Source organism: Eriocheir sinensis, chromosome 44 (genome assembly GCF_024679095.1).
Source record: "Eriocheir sinensis breed Jianghai 21 chromosome 44, ASM2467909v1, whole genome shotgun sequence".
NCBI classification, from domain to species: domain Eukaryota; kingdom Metazoa; phylum Arthropoda; class Malacostraca; order Decapoda; family Varunidae; genus Eriocheir; species Eriocheir sinensis.
In genome coordinates, this window is record NC_066552.1 from 8937584 (window position 1) to 8956374 (window position 18791).

The following is an 18791-nucleotide window of genomic DNA, read 5'->3' on the forward strand; positions in this document are numbered from 1 at the left end:
AGAGAGTAGAGAAAGAGGTAGAGGAGGAGGAGGAGGAGGAGAAGAGAGTTGAGAAAGAGGAAGAAGAGGAGGAGGAGAGTGGGATAAGTATGAAGATTTGAGATATGTGGAAAAAGAAAGTATTTAAAGTTATAGTATAGTGACGTTATCGTATTGGTGGGATTATGATAAGTAATTGTATATTCAAATGATGATGTATGGTGAGGTTATTGCAACAGTATAGTGAGGTTATGGTGAGGATATAACGGGGTATGGTGATGGATATGGTACGAGTATGGTGTTAATGGTAGTGTATATGTTGGTGTTGGTATGGTGTTATGGTGGTGGTGGTATGGTATGGGTATGCTGGTATGGTGGTGTTTGTTGGTATAGTGTTATGGTGGTGGTGGTGTGGTGTGGGATATGCTGGTATGGTGGTGTTTGTTGGTATAGTGTTATCGTGGTGGTGGTGTGGTGTGGGTATGTTGGTATGGCGGTGTTTGTTGGTATAGTGTTATGTGGTGTGGTGTGGGATATGCTGGTATGGTGGTGTTTGTTGGTATAGTGTTATGTGGTGTGGTGTGGGGTATGCTGGTATGGTGGTGTTTGTTGGTATAGTGTTATGATGGTGGTGGTGTGGTGTGGGTATGCTGGTATGGTGGTGTTGGTATAGTGTTATCGTGGTGGTGGTATGGTATGGGTATGCTGGTATGGTGGTGTTTGTTGGTATAGTGTTATGGTGGTGGTGGTGTGGGATATGCTGGTATGGTGGTGTTGGTATAGTGTTATGGTGGTGGTGGTATGGTATGGGTATGCTGGTATGGTGGTGTCATGGTGTTATGGTGTCGGCGTGAGTGGTGGTGGTGACGTGGAGAGTGTGGTGATGAACGTTTGCATAATTCATAGCGAGGTGTGGGCCGGCCAAGGCTGAGCGAGGTGGGTGATGATCGTGAGTGACCTCTCTCTCTCTCTCTCTCTCTCTCTCTCTCTCTCTCTCGAGCATCCTTTCCCCTCCTAAATGTATTCTTTCCTTTGCTTTCTTCGTATCTTTCTTTTTTTTCAGTTTTCTTCCTTATTTTGTTATTTGATTGTTCGTTTGGGTTCTATTTTATTCTATTTTCTTTTAATTTTCTTCATTTTGAGATGGAGAGGGAAAATATCAAGTCTGTTTATTTGTTTATGTTAAGCAGGCGGCGGCGGAGGCGGAGGAGGAGGAGGAGGAGGAGGAGGAGGAGGAGGAGGAGGAGGAGGAGGAGGACTAAGCCTCGTAATGACACATGAATATGGAACACAAAGCGTCTCATCATTCTCCTATTTTTGGACGCGGTGAAAGCCAAACTAGAAATGGATAGACGATAATTATATTTAGCAGGGGAAGCTGAAGGATGGGTGTAAGGATGTGTGAAGAGGAGGAGGAGGAGGAGGAGGGAAATTAAGGTTGGCAGGTAACATTAAGGTTGTCTGTTCTTTCTCAGAGTATTGATTTCCCTTTATTATTCACTTCATGTTTTGGAGTTAACTTTTCCTATTGTCTTTCCGTGGGAACTAACTCATTTGTATATTTAAGGACAACTCTCAACTGACAACAACAACAAAACAACAATACCATCCTCGTTGCAATAGCTACATCTTTCCCCAGTGAACCTCAGTGACCTTTACTATTTCACATATAGTTTTAGTGAAGAGCCAGTATATTTCCGGTGTGAAACTAGCTCTCATCCTCACTGTTTTACTTATATATTCATTCATTGTTCTATTGACATGAATAACGAAATAGTTTCTCCACAGTAAAAACAAAAACAAAAACAACAAACAAAAAAAAAAGTATTATTGATATATCTAGTAAAAGCTCAACCTATGCATTCCCTTTCCCCGGCGCAGCTAACACTCCTTTTTATTCCTGCAGGGGCAAGTTCGCTGCCGTGCGTCGCGCCCGCCACCGCGCCACGGGCCAGGTGTACGCCGCCAAGTACGTGCGGCGGCGGCGTCTGGAGGGCGAGGCGCGGCACGAGGTGGCGGTACTGCTTCTGGGCCTGCGGGACCCCCACATCGTGCGCCTCTACCAGGTCTACCAGACACGCACCGAGTACATCATCCTGCTCGAGTTGTGAGTAGACGCTTCAGTCCCTCCTATGAATGCCTTTCCTGTTCGTGTTAAATGTTTCCTTTCGTAATAACAAATCAATCCCTTCTTGTTCATCAGTAACTCTCCTCCTTTCGTCTATCAGTCTCTTTTTGCTCATCAATAACTTTCATCCTCGTCTTAATAGTTTCCTCTCATATATCACTCCCTTTCATGCTCATTTCATTGCTGCCGTGTCAGTACTGTGGGGCGCGGGGTGATGGCATCTGTTTGTCCGTTTCTCTGCTCCTTTCTTCGCCATGCTCTCGTCGCCTGCACGAGGGCCGCTCAGACTACACATCATCCTACTCTCGTTATGAGGGGACGAAGGGTATAGGGTGTATGGCGGTGGTGTAGTCCTTGTTTGGTGTTATGGTGGTGGATAGGAGTGGGTATGCTGGCACGGTGGTGGATGTGGCGGTGTTGTGGTATATATGGTGTGGGTGCGGTGTTTTTGTTGTTTTCTTTATTCATATCGTTGTCCGTCTGTCTTTCGCTCAAGAGTCACCTCAACTATCATCCCGCTGGAGAATGATAATAGATATGAAAATGAAAAGAAAAATAGTTTGCCATGATAAAGACAAGTTACGATGAGTACTTTCCGTTTTATTTGCCGACAAAACAAAAAATCATTGGTAAAGGAAAGTCGAGGACAAGAAATAAAGAAAAAAGAAGATGAAGAAAAAAAGCGTTTGCTGAATTGCAAGCGGAATTTCATTATATATATTTTTTTATTTGACTCAATAAACAACGAGAGAGAAAGTCTGCACTGCGGGGGACGCTGTGAAAGATGAAAAACGGGTTCCTTCGGAGATAATGCGAGGAAGAAAATGCGGGACGCGAGCTGGAAGAAAAAAATAGATATAAATTTATATTCTGGGGGTGACCTGGGCTCTCTTACCTTGATTAAGTTTCATTCTCAGGTGCACTACTCTCCTCCTCTCTCAGGTATGCCCTCTCTTCTTCCTCCTCTTCCTCCTCTTCTTCCTCCTCCTCCTCACGCTTCCCTGCACATATACAGTACTTCTCCACGTCATCCTTCAAATATTTCTCTCTCTCTCTCTCTCTCTCTCTCTCTCTCTCTCAACCAAGTCCCTTTCCATATTTAGCTTTCCTCCACCACCACAACCACCACCACCCTTGCCACCACCCTCACCACCACCTAGGCGTGAAAACTCAGGTATTTCCTTTCATCTCCTCCTCATTCCAAAATTCAACTTGCATCCATATATATCCACCCCGTACGGTATTTTTTTTTCTTCTTTTATTTAATCTTCTCTGAGTCATTATCCCCTCACTCCACCTCTCTCTCTCTCTCTCTCTCTCTCTCTCTCTCTCTCTCTCTCTCTCTCTCTCTCTCTCTCTCTCTCTCTCTCTAATTATGATAAAACAAACCAGGCACAGAATAAGGAGAAAGAAAATGTGAATGGTCAGTGTTATGAGAGAGAGAGAGAGAGAGAGAGGCTAGCACGTGACCACAGTACGTACAGCCTCTCTCTCTCTCACTCTCTCTCTCTACTCACATCGCCTGACTCCCTTATAAGAGCAACGAATTAAAACGAACCGCCTTGACAACAGCAACAACAACAACAATCTCCTCCTCCTCCTACTACTACTACTATTACTACTACTACTACTACTACTACTGCTACTACAACCTATCAATCATTTTCTATTTAACAAACAAACAAGACCCCCCTTAAGTCATACAATATTACGTCTTTCAAAATAATAATAATAGTAATAATGATAATAGTAATAATAATAATAGTTGAGTGAATAGTAAAGATAATTATAAGCTTTGCAATCATCGCCACATTCTTGGACCTAGCGAAAACAAATAGCACAGCCTTTCACATATTTCTCCCTTTTTTTTTCTTAATTGTTTCTATCTTTGTTTCTTCCCCCCTCCCACTTGTTATCCTTTTTTCATCTGGCAACTGCAGGGAAATATGTTGCTGCGAAGGGAGAGAGAGAAAGAGGAACAAGAGGAGGAGGAGGAGGAGGAAGAGGAGATGGTGGTGTCGAGGGTTAATATACTTGCCCACGCACGCACGCACATTAAACAGACCGAGGTATGCGTGTACACCTCTCACGCAACACACACACACACACACACACACACACACACCTATATGCCCCTCCCTTCACATACACCTCCCCCAGCAACCCCTACACACACACACACACACACACACACACACACACAAGGAGGGGTAGGGGGGGTGGGGGGAGGGGTATTATGCAGCATATTATATAAAACTCGATCTTTATTTTTTTTCTCTCTTTTCTTTGAGTTTCTTTTAATGTAAACTCGCTCACTTCAACAAATAGTAATGACTTGGAATGTCTTTGTGCTGTGGACATAATAGGTTTATTCTCTGCTCTCTCTCTCTCTCTCTCTCTCTCTCTCTCTCTCTCTCTCGTAGTCATATTATTCGGGTTTTTCTCTTTCTCTCGCCTACAAAAAGGAAGTTCACTCTCCTTTCGTTTCAACACAATTTCCATTCCTTACATAACTTTTCCCTTTGTTATATTGCTTTTTCCTTTCCGCATTTAGTTTAATTTTTTTCCCCCCGTCAGTTCGTTGTACTTTTGGTTCATTGAACTTAAAAATACTTTCCTGCTCTTTGCTGTTCCTCGGCCCCTTCATATTATTTCCTCTTCAAGCCATTTAACTTATTTCTCACTCCTTTTTTCATTTTTTTTTTTGTTTTTTTTGTTTTCCTCTTCCTTTCTACTTTCTAGCGCATATCCTTGCCTCTCCACTTCATGTTTTTAGAGTCTTTTCGTGGATTAGTCTTTTTCTTCCTAATCAATTCTTCAAGTTCCCTTTCGTATCATCAATCCCTTTCTTGCTCGTGTCAGTCCCTCCTCCCTTCGCGTTAACTGCTTCCTCTCGTATCTCCGTCCCTCTTTCCCTCATCAGTGCCTCCTCTTCATTTTAATACCTTCCTCTTATATACCAGTCTGTGTCTTCCTTATCAGTCCTTCGTCTTCATATCAATACCTTCCTCTTATATACCAATCTGTGTCTACCTTATTAGTGCTTCTCTTCTTCGTATCAATAGTTTCCTTTCCCTCATCAGTCCTTCGTCTTCATATCAATACCTTCCTCTTATATACCAATCTGTGTCTACCTTATCAGTGCTTCTCTTCTTCGTATCAATAGTTTCCTTTCGCACATCACTCCTTTTCTTGTCATTTCAATACCTTTTTTGTCATGTCACTAGTCCCTTTTCGTACATTATTCCATTTCTTCCTCATTTCAGCGTCCCTCCTATTCGTATTAATTGGTTTCTTTCTCCTTTCAATCCTTTTCTTGCTCTTCAATTCTTCTTTTCATATCAATGGTTCCTTATATCGTACGGCAGTCCCTTCACCACCAGTGCCTCTCCCCTTCGTATTAATAGTTTCCTTTAGTATATCAGTCCATTTTCCTTTTCCTTTCAATAACTCTTTCCTTCATGTCAATAGCTTCTTCCTTACTTCACTCCTATGGCTTTTCCCTTTTTTTTTTCGGATCGCAGTCCCCCTCATCTTCATCAATGGCTCTCCCCTTCGTGTTATTAGTTTCCTTTTGGTACATCATTCACTTCCACCTCACCAACATCTCTCCCCTCCTTGCAGTGCCGTGGGCGGGGACCTTCAGCGTCTCCTGGATGAGGCCGTGTCGCTCCCTGAGGCCGAGGTGAGGGTGCTCCTGAGGCAAGTTCTCCGCGGACTGTCGTTCCTCCACGCCCACAACCTGGCCCATCTAGACATTAAGGTGAGAGAGAGAGAGAGAGAGAGAGAGAGAGAGAGAGAGAGAGAGAGAGAGAGAATAAAACTAACTCAAATAGAAAGAAAATACTTAAGCATGACTGCGTAATGTGTGTGTGTGTGTGTGTTGAGTAATATTATGCTTATGAGGGACAAGACCTTAAAATATGCAACATGTACATTTGATAAACACACACACACACACACACACACACACACACCGAGTCAGTGACCATGTAAAATAAGACAAACACCGTCCTTTTAGTATCATCAACCCAAATATAAGACAAACAACATTCCTCATTCCTCTCACATTCACAACCTCCCTCATTCCTTCCAAACATCACCCATTCTTCTTGCATTCCCAGCATCACTCATTCCTTTTTCCAAACATCACCCATTCTTCTTGCATTCCCAGCATCAACCATTCCTTTTTCCAAACATCACCCATTCTTCTTGCATTCCCACCATCAACCATTTTTTTTCTTTCTTTTAAACATGATCAATTTCTTATATACTACTTCCAGCATCACCCATTCCTTCTTTGTTATAATATGTCCCTTTTTTCCTGCACTCCAAATATCACCCCTTTTTCTTCCTGTCCTTTTTTCATCTTCTGTCTTTCCTCTTTCTTTTTTCTTTTCTTTTTTTTGCTTCTAAACATCACACATTTCACTTAAAAACTCTCATTACCATCCAGTCTTTTTTCCTATCCTTTCTTCATCTTCTCTCTTTTCTCTTTCTTCTTTTTTTTTGCTTCTAAACATCACATATTCCACTTAAAAAACTCTCACCACCATCTAGTCTTTCTTCCACATCACTCATTTTTCCTACACTCTCAACATCATCCATTTTTCCTTTCTTTTCAACATCACCCACTAAGTTCTCCTACGCTCCAAGCACCAATCATTCACCTCCACCTTCCCCTCACAGCCGCAGAACCTGGTGATGATGGGCGACTCTCCGGAAGCTGGCGTCAAGCTGGTCGACTTTGGCCTGTCACGCGTCATCTCCCAAGGCACGGAAATCACTCAGATCATGGGCACGCCAGACTATGTGGGTGAGTGTACAGCCACTGAGCTTGTCCGCCACCTTGAATGGGATAAGAGAGAAAACGAGTAAGAATTAGACTTACTATATTTGTGAGTGATTGGATGTACAGGATGAATGAGGACTAAACTGAAAAGAACCTTGTGAGTGTCTAGAGGAGTGTGAGGGTCTAGCTCTTTTAACGATAACTATAAATGAGTTTCCTGATTGGAGCCCAGAAGACAGTTTGGGGGCAGGAAGTCGGGAAATATAAGCGGCCGAGTACGACGATCGGGCAACATTTCTCTCTTCTGGTAATGGGTTCTTAGGCTCCCCACCTCCCACCTGTGTGTTTGTGAGTTAGTGGTCGTGGAAGTGTTCATGTTTGAGGATGAGTGTGTACGTATGTGTGTGTACCTTACCTTTATATACCTCACTGTTTGCCTGGTGCGTCATTTCCATTCCTTCGTCTCACCTCTTGGCACATTAAATTTTATGGGTTTAGTGTTCCTTTCCTCTTATCTTCATCTCCTTGCTTTAGCTTGTATTCCTCCTCCTTCTCCTCCTCCTCTTTTTTCTCCTCATTTTCTTCTTTTTTTATTCCTCTTCAAATTTTATAGTTTTTAGTGTTCTCTTCCTCTCTTCCACTACTCTTTTTTTCTTCTCATTTTCCTCCTTTTTTTATTCCTCTTCAAATTTTATAGTTTTTAGTTTTCTTTTCCTCTTTTCCTCCTCTTCCTGCCTCAGCTTGTATTCCTCCTCCTTCTCCTCCTTCTCTATTTTCTTCTCATTTTCCTCCTTTTTTTATTCCTCCTCAAATTTTATAGTTTTTAGTTTTCTCTTCCTCTTATCCTCATCTTCCTGCTTCTGCTTATTTTCCTCCTCCTCCTCTTTTTTCTTCTCATTTTCCTCTGCATCTTCCTCCTTCTCCCTCTTTCCTCTTTAAATTTCATAGCTTTTAGGGTTGTCATCCTCTTATTCTTCTCCTCTTACTTCAGTTTCTCTACCTTGTCCTCTCTTTTCCTTTTATTTTCATCCTTCTCTTCCTTATCTTCCTCTTCCTCCTCCTCTTCTTAAGCTATTCATTTCAGTGTATAATTTTCTCTGACTGTGTGTGTGTGTGTGTGTGTGTGTGTGTGTGTGTGTGTGTGTGTGTGTGTGTGTTTTTTGGGGTGGGGGATATGTGTGTGTGTGTACGTGTGTGCGTGTGTCTTAATGATGTCTATATATGGTGCCTTTACATCATCATCGCCTCACATCATCACTGTCATCATTGTCATTCGCACCATCGCCGGAATTATTCATACAGACATTCTTTCTTGCAGCGCCTGAGGTCATCAACTTTGAGCCCATCAGCTTAGCGACCGACATGTGGTGAGTGAGGAATTAATTGGTTGGCTGTTTTCTTGGTTAATTCTCGGTACGTGATGGGAGTCCTTGATCAATGTCTTCTGCTTACCCTGCTTTCTTTTTCCTGGTAATTAGTAAGTGATTGTGACTCCTTTTAATTGGTATCTTCTCCTGCTTTCCCTTCTTTCTTTTTCCTGGTAATTAGTAAGTGATTGTGACTCCTTTTAATTGATATCTTCTCCTGCTTTCCCTTCTTTCTTTTTCCTGGTAATTAGTAAGTGATTGTGACTCCTTTTAATTGATATCTTCTCCTGCTTTCCCTTCTTTCTTTTTCCTGGTAATTAGTAAGTGATTGTGACTCCTTTTAATTGGTATCTTCTCCTGCTTTCCTTCTTTCTTTTTCCTGGTAATTAGTAAGTGATTGTGACTCCTTTTAATTGGTATCTTCTCCTGCTTTCCCTTCTTTCTTTTTCCTGGTAATTAGTAAGTGATTGTGACTCCTTTTAATTGGTATCTTCTCCTGCTTACCCTTCTTTCTTTTTCCTGGTAATTAGTAAGTGATTGTGACTCCTTTTAATTGGTATCTTCTCCTGCTTTCCCTTCTTTCTTTTTCCTGGTAATTAGTAAGTGATTGTGACTCCTTTTAATTGATATCTTCTGCTTAATCTGCTTTTTTTTTCCTGGTATAGGTTATTAAGCCATTTTGACTCCTTAATCAATATCCTTTCCTGCTTGGTGTGCTTTCTTTTCCCTGGTAATTATTAAGCGATAGTGACGCCTTTTAATTTATATCTTCCGCTGAATCTGCTTTTTTGTTCCTGGTTTGGTATGTGAAGCTATTTTAAACCATGTGTAGCGCTGCCTTAGTCTGTGATGGCTCTGTTGCGTGATACTCTCCTACTCTATATCTAAGGCCTTTTTGTAGTGTTTAGATCAACGTAATGCTGCCTTAGTCTGTGATGGCTCTGTTGCGTGATACTCTCCTACTCTATATCTAAGGCCTTTTTGTAGTGTTTAGATCAACGTAACACTGCCTTAGTCTGTGATGGCTCTGTTGCGTGATACTCTCCTACTCTATATCTAAGGCCTTTCTGTAGTGTTTAGATCAATGTAATATAACCTAAACTTTCTCTATATTTTAACGCTTTCAAGTTGGGAGTATCCAGACATATTTCCGTCCTCAAATGAACATGTTTTTGGGAACTCCTGCTTGGTATCTTTTCTCAGTTCTTGTTGTGATACTGAGCCGCCTCGTTGGCTGTTAAGAAAGGAATGATCATTACTACCTGTGTGAAAGCCAGATGATTATTGATTTTGAAAGTACTAGTGAAAGTAGGAACGAGTCAGCAGTAAGGGGAAATCCAGACCACCTAAATTTTTATCAACTCGCACCTCACATACCTCTAATGCGTGACACTTAACATCCAGGAAAATTTCATCTTGTGTATTATAAAACCCATATGTGTGCAGGGATGTGTAGACTATTCACAATTTCATCCTTCAAACCTTATGTAACCCTAAGGCAATAGTAATATGTGACAATTAGTGTAGAGGAAAACTTTATCCGAGTTGTTGGAAAAATGCATATGAGTTCAGGGATGTGCAGACTGCTCAAAGCTCCATCAAACCACACCTAATATTACTTAAGGAATACAAAAAGTGACAGTTAACACCCAGGAAACTTTTATCTGCCTTGTTGTAAAATGCATCTGGGGGCAAGGATGGGTGGAGTATCAAGACACCTCACCCTCCGAAATTGACCTCTCCTTTGGCCGCACTTCTATTTTCCACTGGAGGAGCAATTCTTAGTGGGCTTTTCTGTTTTGTCTTCGTTTTTGCCCTTGAGCTGCTTCCTTTACTATAAGACAAAAACACTACTCAAAGTTTTATCAGCCCAAACCTTACATAACCCTAAAGCCATACTAATAAATGATTAAACAACCAGGAACATTTTACCCGGCTTGTTATAAAATGGCCCTGAATGGACACTCGACGTTTTCTTGAGTCTGTCGTGAATGTACCATGATTACCCCATCCCTCCCCACCCCCCACCCCCCCATCCCAGCCCTCAGACAACCCGCCCCAGCAAACACAATAAACAACAAGCCCAACTGGCCAGACTAATGCTGTGTCAGTTGGTAACAGTGAGGACACTTTGGGATGAAAATAATTTACATCTTAGTCATGGTGAGAATGGACACAATGGCTGACAGGGAGGAGGGGGAGGGAGGCAGGGAAGGAAAACAAGGAGGGAAGGAAGCAGAGAGAGATAGAGACAGGAGGAAGGCAGGAAGGGAAGAAGGAAGGGAGAAAGACAGGGAGGAACAGAGGCAGGGAAGGAAGGAAGCAGGGAGGGAAGGAAAGAAGGAGGCAGAGATGAGAAGAGGCAGAAGGAAAGCAGGGATAGGACAGAGGCAGGGAGAGGAGGCAGGGAGAGAAGGGGACAGGGCACATGGCAGAGGCAGGGTGAGTGTGATAACCATTAACACTTGACTCACACCATTGAGTTAAGGCAGTCTGGCCACCATTAAGCATTACTTGTTGGTTCAGCCTTGGCATAGATCCTTATCGGCCATGCCTGCTGTGGTTACAATCATCATATTATTTTCCCGGTGACTGTCCTATTTAGAGCAATCAGCTGCAACGTTACGCATGCATTCATTCGCCGCCCACAGACTTTAATAGGTCATGGCGTGAAGGGTTGCATGTCGCCCTCTGACGTAAATATATGTGAGTAATGGTGCTTTTAGGATAATGGGGAGTGATGATGCAGCTGTTTATGTACGCACAGCAACAGGGATAGGGTAACAGGGATGACAGGAGAAGGAAAAATGAGAAAGAAACCTACAGTATAATGAACATAGCAACAGGAGCAGGATAAGAGAAGTTGAAGGGAGTGATTGGAACTGATAAGGCAGGTTTTAGTTTAATGATAGCAGGAGTAGGAGCACAGCAATAGGGAAGATGATGAAACCTAACACTGGTATATTTTTGGGTGTATGTTAAATGACCAGTAGTAGGGAAAGAATGGGAGGGTAAAAATGAGAGCAGATGCGACAGTTCCATTTTTTTCTGCACTATAATGATAATAATAAGAGAGCAAGAATACCTATCTGTGGCGTTGCTCCGGGAAAGAAAAAAAAAGTATTGTATGTTAGTTGAGTGCTTAAAGGGATAGACAGATAGATACAAAGTTAGGTGGATATATAGATAGGTAGGGAGTTGGATAGAGAGACGGAGGGATAAATGTATACTACAATTTCTTTTTTTGTACATAATAATAATAAGTTGTAAAGTAAGAGTGGCGTTGAAAATATATAATGATCAATAATGTACAGAATATCACATAGGTTGAAAAGCAGTGTTTGTTATGTGCATTATCCTGTATTATTCATTATCCATATACTATAGATTGTTTTTTTTCTATATAATAACAGCTGTAGTGTTAGAGCGTCGGGAAAACATTATGTAATACTTCAGAATGTGCAGGATGTGAGTCAGGCAGCAGTGTGATATCTATAATGCATAATCTATCTCTATCTCTATCTATCCCTCTATCCACACTGCTCTATCTCTATCTATCTCTATCTATCCCTCTATCCACACTGGTCTATCTCTATCTATCTCTTTCTATCCCTCTATGCATGCTGATCTATCCCTATCTATCTCTATCTATCCCTCTATCCATGCTCATCTATCCCTATCTATCTCTGTCTATCCCTCTATCCATGCTGATCTATCCCAATCTATCTCTATCTATCCCTCTATCCATGCTGCTATATCCCTATCTATCTCTATCTATCCCTCTCTAACCACACTGCTCTATCTCTATCTATCTCTATCTATCCCTCTCTATCCATGCTGCTCCTGATGGCCGCCTTGCCCTCAGGTTGTTGCTGTTGCGTGAATTTATGGGCACGCTTGTCACACTCTCATTTATCACTTTTACGGCATGCATTTAGCTCTCAATTAAGGGTTTGATAATGCAGCCTCATCCATAACACTAGCAACTATATTTTTACAGTCTTGCGAGCATAATATCCTGACCTTGTTGCTTTCTGATAGAGCATAGCAGTCTGGCTCCTTACTAATCTTCATGTTTAGCTCTCAATTAAGGGTTTGATAATGCAGCCTCTTCCAAAACTCAAGCAACTATATTTTTACAGTCTTGCGAGCATAATATCCCGACCTTGTTGCTTTCTGATAGAGCGTAGCAGTCTGGCTCCTTACTAATCTTCATGTTTACAGCGTGTGATACAACTTTTGAGCCATAATTTCACATTTCTTAATACCCCGACTGGCGTGTCTGGCTCAAACATGGCCCTGGGTGTTAAGGAGCTGGTCTTTTTTTGTGAGCCATGGCTTCACATCTTAATTTCCATCTTATCTTCATTACTGACGTTTTTAATTCACACAACTCCTCATCCCTAATGCATGTGTGTGTTAATGGCTGATGCAAGTAAGATATTTGACTGACACATCAATTACACACTAATATAACCACTTAACTTTCTGACAACCTGACGCTGCCTTGGAAGTGATAGACACACCTCCATTCTCATCCTCCCCCAACACACACACACTAAATATGATAACATTAATTATTGATATTTTTTCTTGCATGAATTTTTTTACTACTGTTCATATTTTAGAATGAGAAATCCTACTCCTTCTTACTTCTCTCCTTAGACTTTCATATGCCTTTTGTTTCATTTACTCATTCCTACTTGTCATTCCTTCTCTCTCCTCATCCTTCTCAATCTGCTTATCCCTATTCCCACAATTTTCATTCCTGTCATTGCAAAATCCAGTCATTCCCATTCCTACAATTCCTATATTCCTCAATTTTCATTCCTGTCATTGCAAAATCCAGTCATTCCCATTCCTACAATTCCTATATTCATGTCTGCTTGTCATTTCTTCCTTATTATCCTTCTCCACAATCTACTCATCCTTGTTCCCACGATTTTTATTTCTCTCATCAGGAAATTCATCCATTTAAGTACCAGCCAGTTTTTTGTTTCCTTTTCTTTCCCTTGAGCCGCCTCCTTTGTTGTATAAGAAAAAGAAAATCAGTCCCATACCCACCAATCCTAACGCGTCTTCCTTCCCTTTCCAGGTCGGTGGGAGTGCTGACGTATGTGTTCTTGACGGGCTGCACACCCTTCGGGGGCGACACAGACCAGGAGACCTTTGTCAGCATCACGCAGGCCGAGGTGGACTTCCCCGATGAGCTGTTTACAGACATTTCCGAGGATGCGAAGGACTTCATCTGTAGCCTTCTTGTCAAAAAACCGAGGTAGGTGTCCTGTGATTTTTTTCGTGTGTGTGTGTGTGTGTGTGTGTGTGTGTGTGTGTGTGTGTGTGTGTGTGTGTGTGTGTGTTTGATTGCATTTTTTTTATATTTTTATTGGGTTTCATTTTCAATTGTCACTGAGGCTAAGTTATAAATGACTCTTATATGGACTGATGTGAGTGTCTGAGTCCTGCATACTTTTTTCTTTTTCCAGTTATTAGAAAGCTTCAGATTATAAGTATCCTTGTTTCCTCTTAGTTACGCAATGTATATATTTGCATTAAGTCATATTTTGAGATGTTCTTTTGTGTGCTTGATGTAATAATGTAAATTTGTTATCATGCTTTATAATTACATTTTCTGAGAATGTATCTTTATTGCAGTTTATGACTTTTTAAAGATTAGTTTACTGTGATTTTACCAATTAAACTGTAGCCCTTATAATAGAATTCTTATTACTCCTGTTCTGCCATGACAAGCTCTTTATAAATTGTAGACAACACTGATACCAACGCAGAGATGAGTGACTGCGGTCGAACACTCTCACAGACCAGCCACACAGCCCACTGACCTCCCCTCCTTCTTGCAGTGACAGAATGACAGTAGATGATTGTCTGAACCACCCTTGGATGACCACACCACTCCCCATCTGCCCTGCCATCATCGGCGAGTCCCTGGAGGATGTGGAGGAGGAGGAGACCACAGACTACGGCCAAGTGTACGACCCCCACACCTACAGCTCCTCCTTCCCACCCTCCACGGAGCACCTCTACCCACTCCCAGAGACAGACCACGGCGACTCGGCCTACTCCAGCGACTCCAGCAGCAGCCCAACGTTCACTGATGGGTACAGCAGCCTGGTCGTGCCTCCGCTGTGCCACTCCACCATCCCGGAGGAGCAGCACCAGCAGAAGCAGACACAGAAGCAGGCAAGCACCACCGTTGTTGTCCCATCAAGCAGACGGAGGAGGAGTAAAGGCCAGCACTTGAGTGTGGACATGGAGGAGACGCTGCGCTCCCTCCACCACCAGCAGCCCAACCGAGCCCTCCGACGCACATCCCTGGTGCTGGATGATGCGCGGTACATCCAGGACCCAGCACAGCAGTTTCATGACATCCTGCGGCCCTTGGCAGAGTCTCAGCGGCCCATGGTGGAGGAGGGAGGAGTAAGGGACTCCGATGTGGACAGTGGTGTGTCCTGCCATGACTGTGAGGAGTCCAGAGTTGAAAATCAGCGACTGTGTCATTCTGACTCTTATGACGGAGGTGATGCTGCCAGTGTGATGTCCTGGGATGACTATGCTGACATCAGTGGTGGCCGCCGACCCTCCCTGACTCAGTATGACCCCGCGATGCTCTGCTCCGCGGTGGCCAAGCCGTGGGAGAAGCTGTGTAATGGCTCTGTGTCCCGGGCCATGACGCAGCTGACCGTCAGGAAGGTGGCACCGAGCCCGGCAGAGAACTGCAACGCCGACTTCCATGGGTCAAAAGGGGACCTAAGGGACTGCAGAAACAACCTCCACTCATCCAAGTCTGACCTCAGGATGTCCAAGGCTGAGATGAGGGCCAGCAAGTCAGATCTCAGGGCCTTGATGAAGTCTGAACTAAGGTCCTCAAAGGCTGACCTCAGAGCCTCAAAGTCTGACCTCAGAGCCTCCAAACAAGACCTGCGTGGCTCAAGACAAGACCTCCGGGCGTCCAAGCCAGACCTCCGAGCCTCCAGGTCTGACTTGCGTGCCTCAAAATCTGACCTTCGGGCTTCCAAGTCTGACCTCAGGGCCTCAAAATCTGACCTTAGATCCTCAAAAAGTGACCTCAGGGCCTCCAAAACAGACCTGCGGGTGCTACAGAGGTCCAATCTCACCCTCTCTAGGCTGGACCTGGCACACGAGACCCTGGATGACAAGTGTCTGCGGGAGGATGAGGGAGAAGACATAATCCGCTGTGATCTTACTCTTCCAAGGCGCAAGAACCTCAACCGCGCCGACCTGGCTCCCTTCATGCGTGGGAACTCTCTCCATATGAGCTTTCGTGTGCCCAAGCGAAGGGACATGCAAATTTGATGACACCCAAAGCCTATCACCGTTCTATATAATGTACTTAACCTACAATGATGCTAATATGTTCTAGTCATAACTTATATAGGATGAGAGGTGCATAGAAAACGTACATTTGATTTTGAACACACAAAACGAAACCCCTGCAAAAAGTATCATTCACAGGCACTTGGAAAACAAACGAAAGCAATGATGTTGGTAATGATATGTTGATTGTTGAATATTTCTTATAAAACAAACAAAATACAACCAAATATGGAGTAATGTAGGTGATGTACTTGAGTCCAAAGGAATAGTCACCAAAGGCCACGACTAAAGTTACTACTACTAATGTATTTATTAGAACACAAGACCCACACACACTAAGAGAGAGAGAGAGGGAGGGAGAGAGCCCCGCCTTGGGAAACACACTCAGGCTGCTGCTGGAAATGCTGTTACTGTTGCTGTTGCTGCTGACACATTCGCTGCAGCCGCTGTTCCTGCTGTGATGGACCCCCAGCCCTCCGAGTGGACACTTTTACGTTTACTGAAAAATGACCTGAAGAGACACTGACAGAAGAGGTGCAGAGTTGAAATGTCCTAATGCCTTGTTGCTTGTGTTGTCGCTGGAGTTGCCGAGTGTAGTGAACGCAGGATTGATGGGGCGCTGTGATCTTGTGGGTTAGAACGTCAGGGTGAGGAGGTTCAATCCCAAGTGACGTCATGAAGGGCATCCAATCCTAAACCCTGATCCACAACCCCAAGACAGCGACCTGACATGAGGAGGTGTACAGTGAAGGGAGCATCGCTGGGTCCGAGTGTTCAAAGTACAGTGCTGAGGGTGGTGTTGTAAATGGCTTGAGTATCGTAAATATTGTAAATGCCTCCCCGTTTGCCTGCGTTAGCTGCTGGATTAATGATGATGAGTATTGCAAGTGTTGTGTTGATGCGAGTGTGAGTGGGTGAGTGGTGGAAATATGGTGTTGGTGGTGGTGTTGATAAAAAGTTGGGTGATCATTGGCAAATATTGTGGATGGTCATAGAGAGTGTGTTGATAAATAGGTTTTTGGGTGTCAGGAAATATTGTAAATGGCTTGTTAGGTGTCAGTGTGTTGTAAATGGCTTGTGTTTTTGTTTTGATTGAAAAATAGTGAAACTCCTCAATACTTCCATGACTTGAAAACTCGAACGAGGAAATTGTGTTCAGTGTTATTATTGTTTCCATATTTTTAACTTTCTTGGTCATGTAAGAAATTATTGGTTAGTATTTCTATGTGCTACTTTACCTCATTTATCTCAGTCTGAAATAAGTCTATCACCACCACCACCACCACCATCACCACCACCACCACCACCACCACCCTTCCCAGCACAGCACTTCACATGTTAATCAAAAGACCTAAGTTAACATACCATTTTTCATACAATTTATACCGTTTCACTTCTAAGGTTCCTGCGTGTATGTGTGTGTATGTGTGTGTGTGTGTACCTGTGCATGTGTACCTGTGTGTTTGTTTATATCCTGGTTAATGGCATTTGTACATTTGTTTCTTCACACCACGAGAAAGTGTTTAGGTACGAGTGAGTGAGTGAGTCTGTGGCGGCGTGTCCGTGGGGTTACCTGGATGGAACACACCTGTCCCTGGCGCTGGGTGGCTGGTAAGTAAGGCAAGTCAACAGGTAGCATCTCAAGACATTCCTCTGGTGTACGGATGCTTGCGTTGCGTCCGATGTTCTCTGTTCACTGCTGGAGATGCAAACTTTTGATTCTATATGATGCACTATTTATGCTTCTTTGGTTACTGCCGTGTGGAGGAGGAGGAGCGGAGGAGTGGAGGAAGAGTTAGAAGGCAAAGGAGGAGGAGGAGGAGGAGGAGGAGGAGGAGTGTGAGGTAGACAAAAGGAGCCTCACTCATGCATTCATCTACATAAGGAAGTAAATATCATACAGGTGCTATAACTAGTAAAGTTCTTTCAACTCTTTATTATATAATATATATTTTTTATCTGTTTACCTTTATTTATAAGTTTAATTCCAAATAAGTTGTATGGCTTAATTATAAAGAAAGAAAGCTCTCGCTCTGGTATTATTCCCCCTTTCTTTATATTAAGGAAAATGTGGCTTCTGCTGATAATGTTTTCTGCTTGTCTTGCCTGCTATGGGAGATGAGATATGACAAGCATTTTTTTTTATCATCCTCCTGCTTATATATCCTTCTCTCATATTTTTCTCCCATTCTGCTGAGTGATACTGCTTCCTGCTTGCCTGTGACGTGCCTGCTTGGAGAGACGGGAGACATGACAAGCAGAGATTCTTTATTTCTTTATCATCTTCCCGCATGTAGTCTTCTTTCTCTCTTTATTTAGTTATAGAAAATGGTGGTCTGACTGGTCTCTGCTGGTACTGCTTCCTGCTAGTCTCCAACGTGCCTGCTTAGAGAGATGAGAGACATGACAAGCAGATATTTCTATTTTCTTTATTTTTCATCATCATCCCAGATCTTCACACGGCCCTCCACACACATCTTCAAGGCCTCAGCCACAAAGCAGGCGTTAGAGCATTGTGTGGTCTATGCATTTAAACTTCAATAGATTTTTTCTCCTCGGTGCGTGAGTTGTGGCTTGGGATCATTGTGGAGTGCATGAAGAGAGGCAAAGGATGTGGGTGCAAAGTCAGCAGCTTGTGGATAGTTTATGTGTTCTTGTCATGAGGCATAGCATAATAGACTCGGAAGAAACATCAGCCATTCATCCGCTCAGTGGCTTAATTGTGGCAGTGCTGTGGTGTCTGAAGCTGATATATGATCATTTTTATTATTATTTTTAGTCATGAATATGTTACACCACGCATCGTCCACCTGGTATCTTCTTGACGATAATGCGCAGGGCACCCGTACAGGTATAAATGAATGCATACCTTTTACCTGTTATAGCATGCCCTGACCTTCCTTGAGACATATATAGCCTCAATAAATGACTAAAGAACTTCGGAAATTGCACTACATTCAATAAAACAGCCATTCTAAACTGAAAAATGATATCACGTATACATTTTCTATATACCTTGCAAGCTGCTTTAAACACTTATATAAGGCTAAGTAACCGATCAGAACTTTATCACCCCAATCATACACATACAGCAAAAGCAAAAACAACAATAATAATAACCCTAACATTAATAATAACAGCAACTTTACATCAATCGAGGGATCCTTTA

At 42.9% G+C, this 18791-nt stretch overlaps 1 protein-coding gene across 1 annotated transcript; it reads left to right on the forward strand.

Moving 5' to 3' along the window:
* Positions 1–818: 818 nt before the first annotated feature.
* LOC126980630 (uncharacterized) lies at positions 819–17651 on the forward strand. Its single transcript, XM_050830733.1, has 7 exons — positions 819–829; positions 1757–2086; positions 5732–5870; positions 6797–6923; positions 8218–8266; positions 13362–13541; positions 14128–17651. The coding sequence occupies exons 1-7, from the start codon at positions 819–821 to the stop codon at positions 15599–15601; spliced, it is 2310 nt and encodes a 769-aa protein (XP_050686690.1). The 3' UTR covers positions 15602–17651.
* The last annotated feature ends 1140 nt before the right edge of the window (positions 17652–18791 follow it).

Bases quoted from the DNA above. Each gene is read 5' to 3' on its own strand.
- LOC126980630 (XM_050830733.1), top strand. The intron at 8,267-13,361 runs GTGAGTGAGGAA...TTCCCTTTCCAG, and splicing joins AGCTTAGCGACCGACATGTG to GTCGGTGGGAGTGCTGACGT. The intron at 13,542-14,127 runs GTAGGTGTCCTG...TCCTTCTTGCAG, and splicing joins CTTCTTGTCAAAAAACCGAG to TGACAGAATGACAGTAGATG.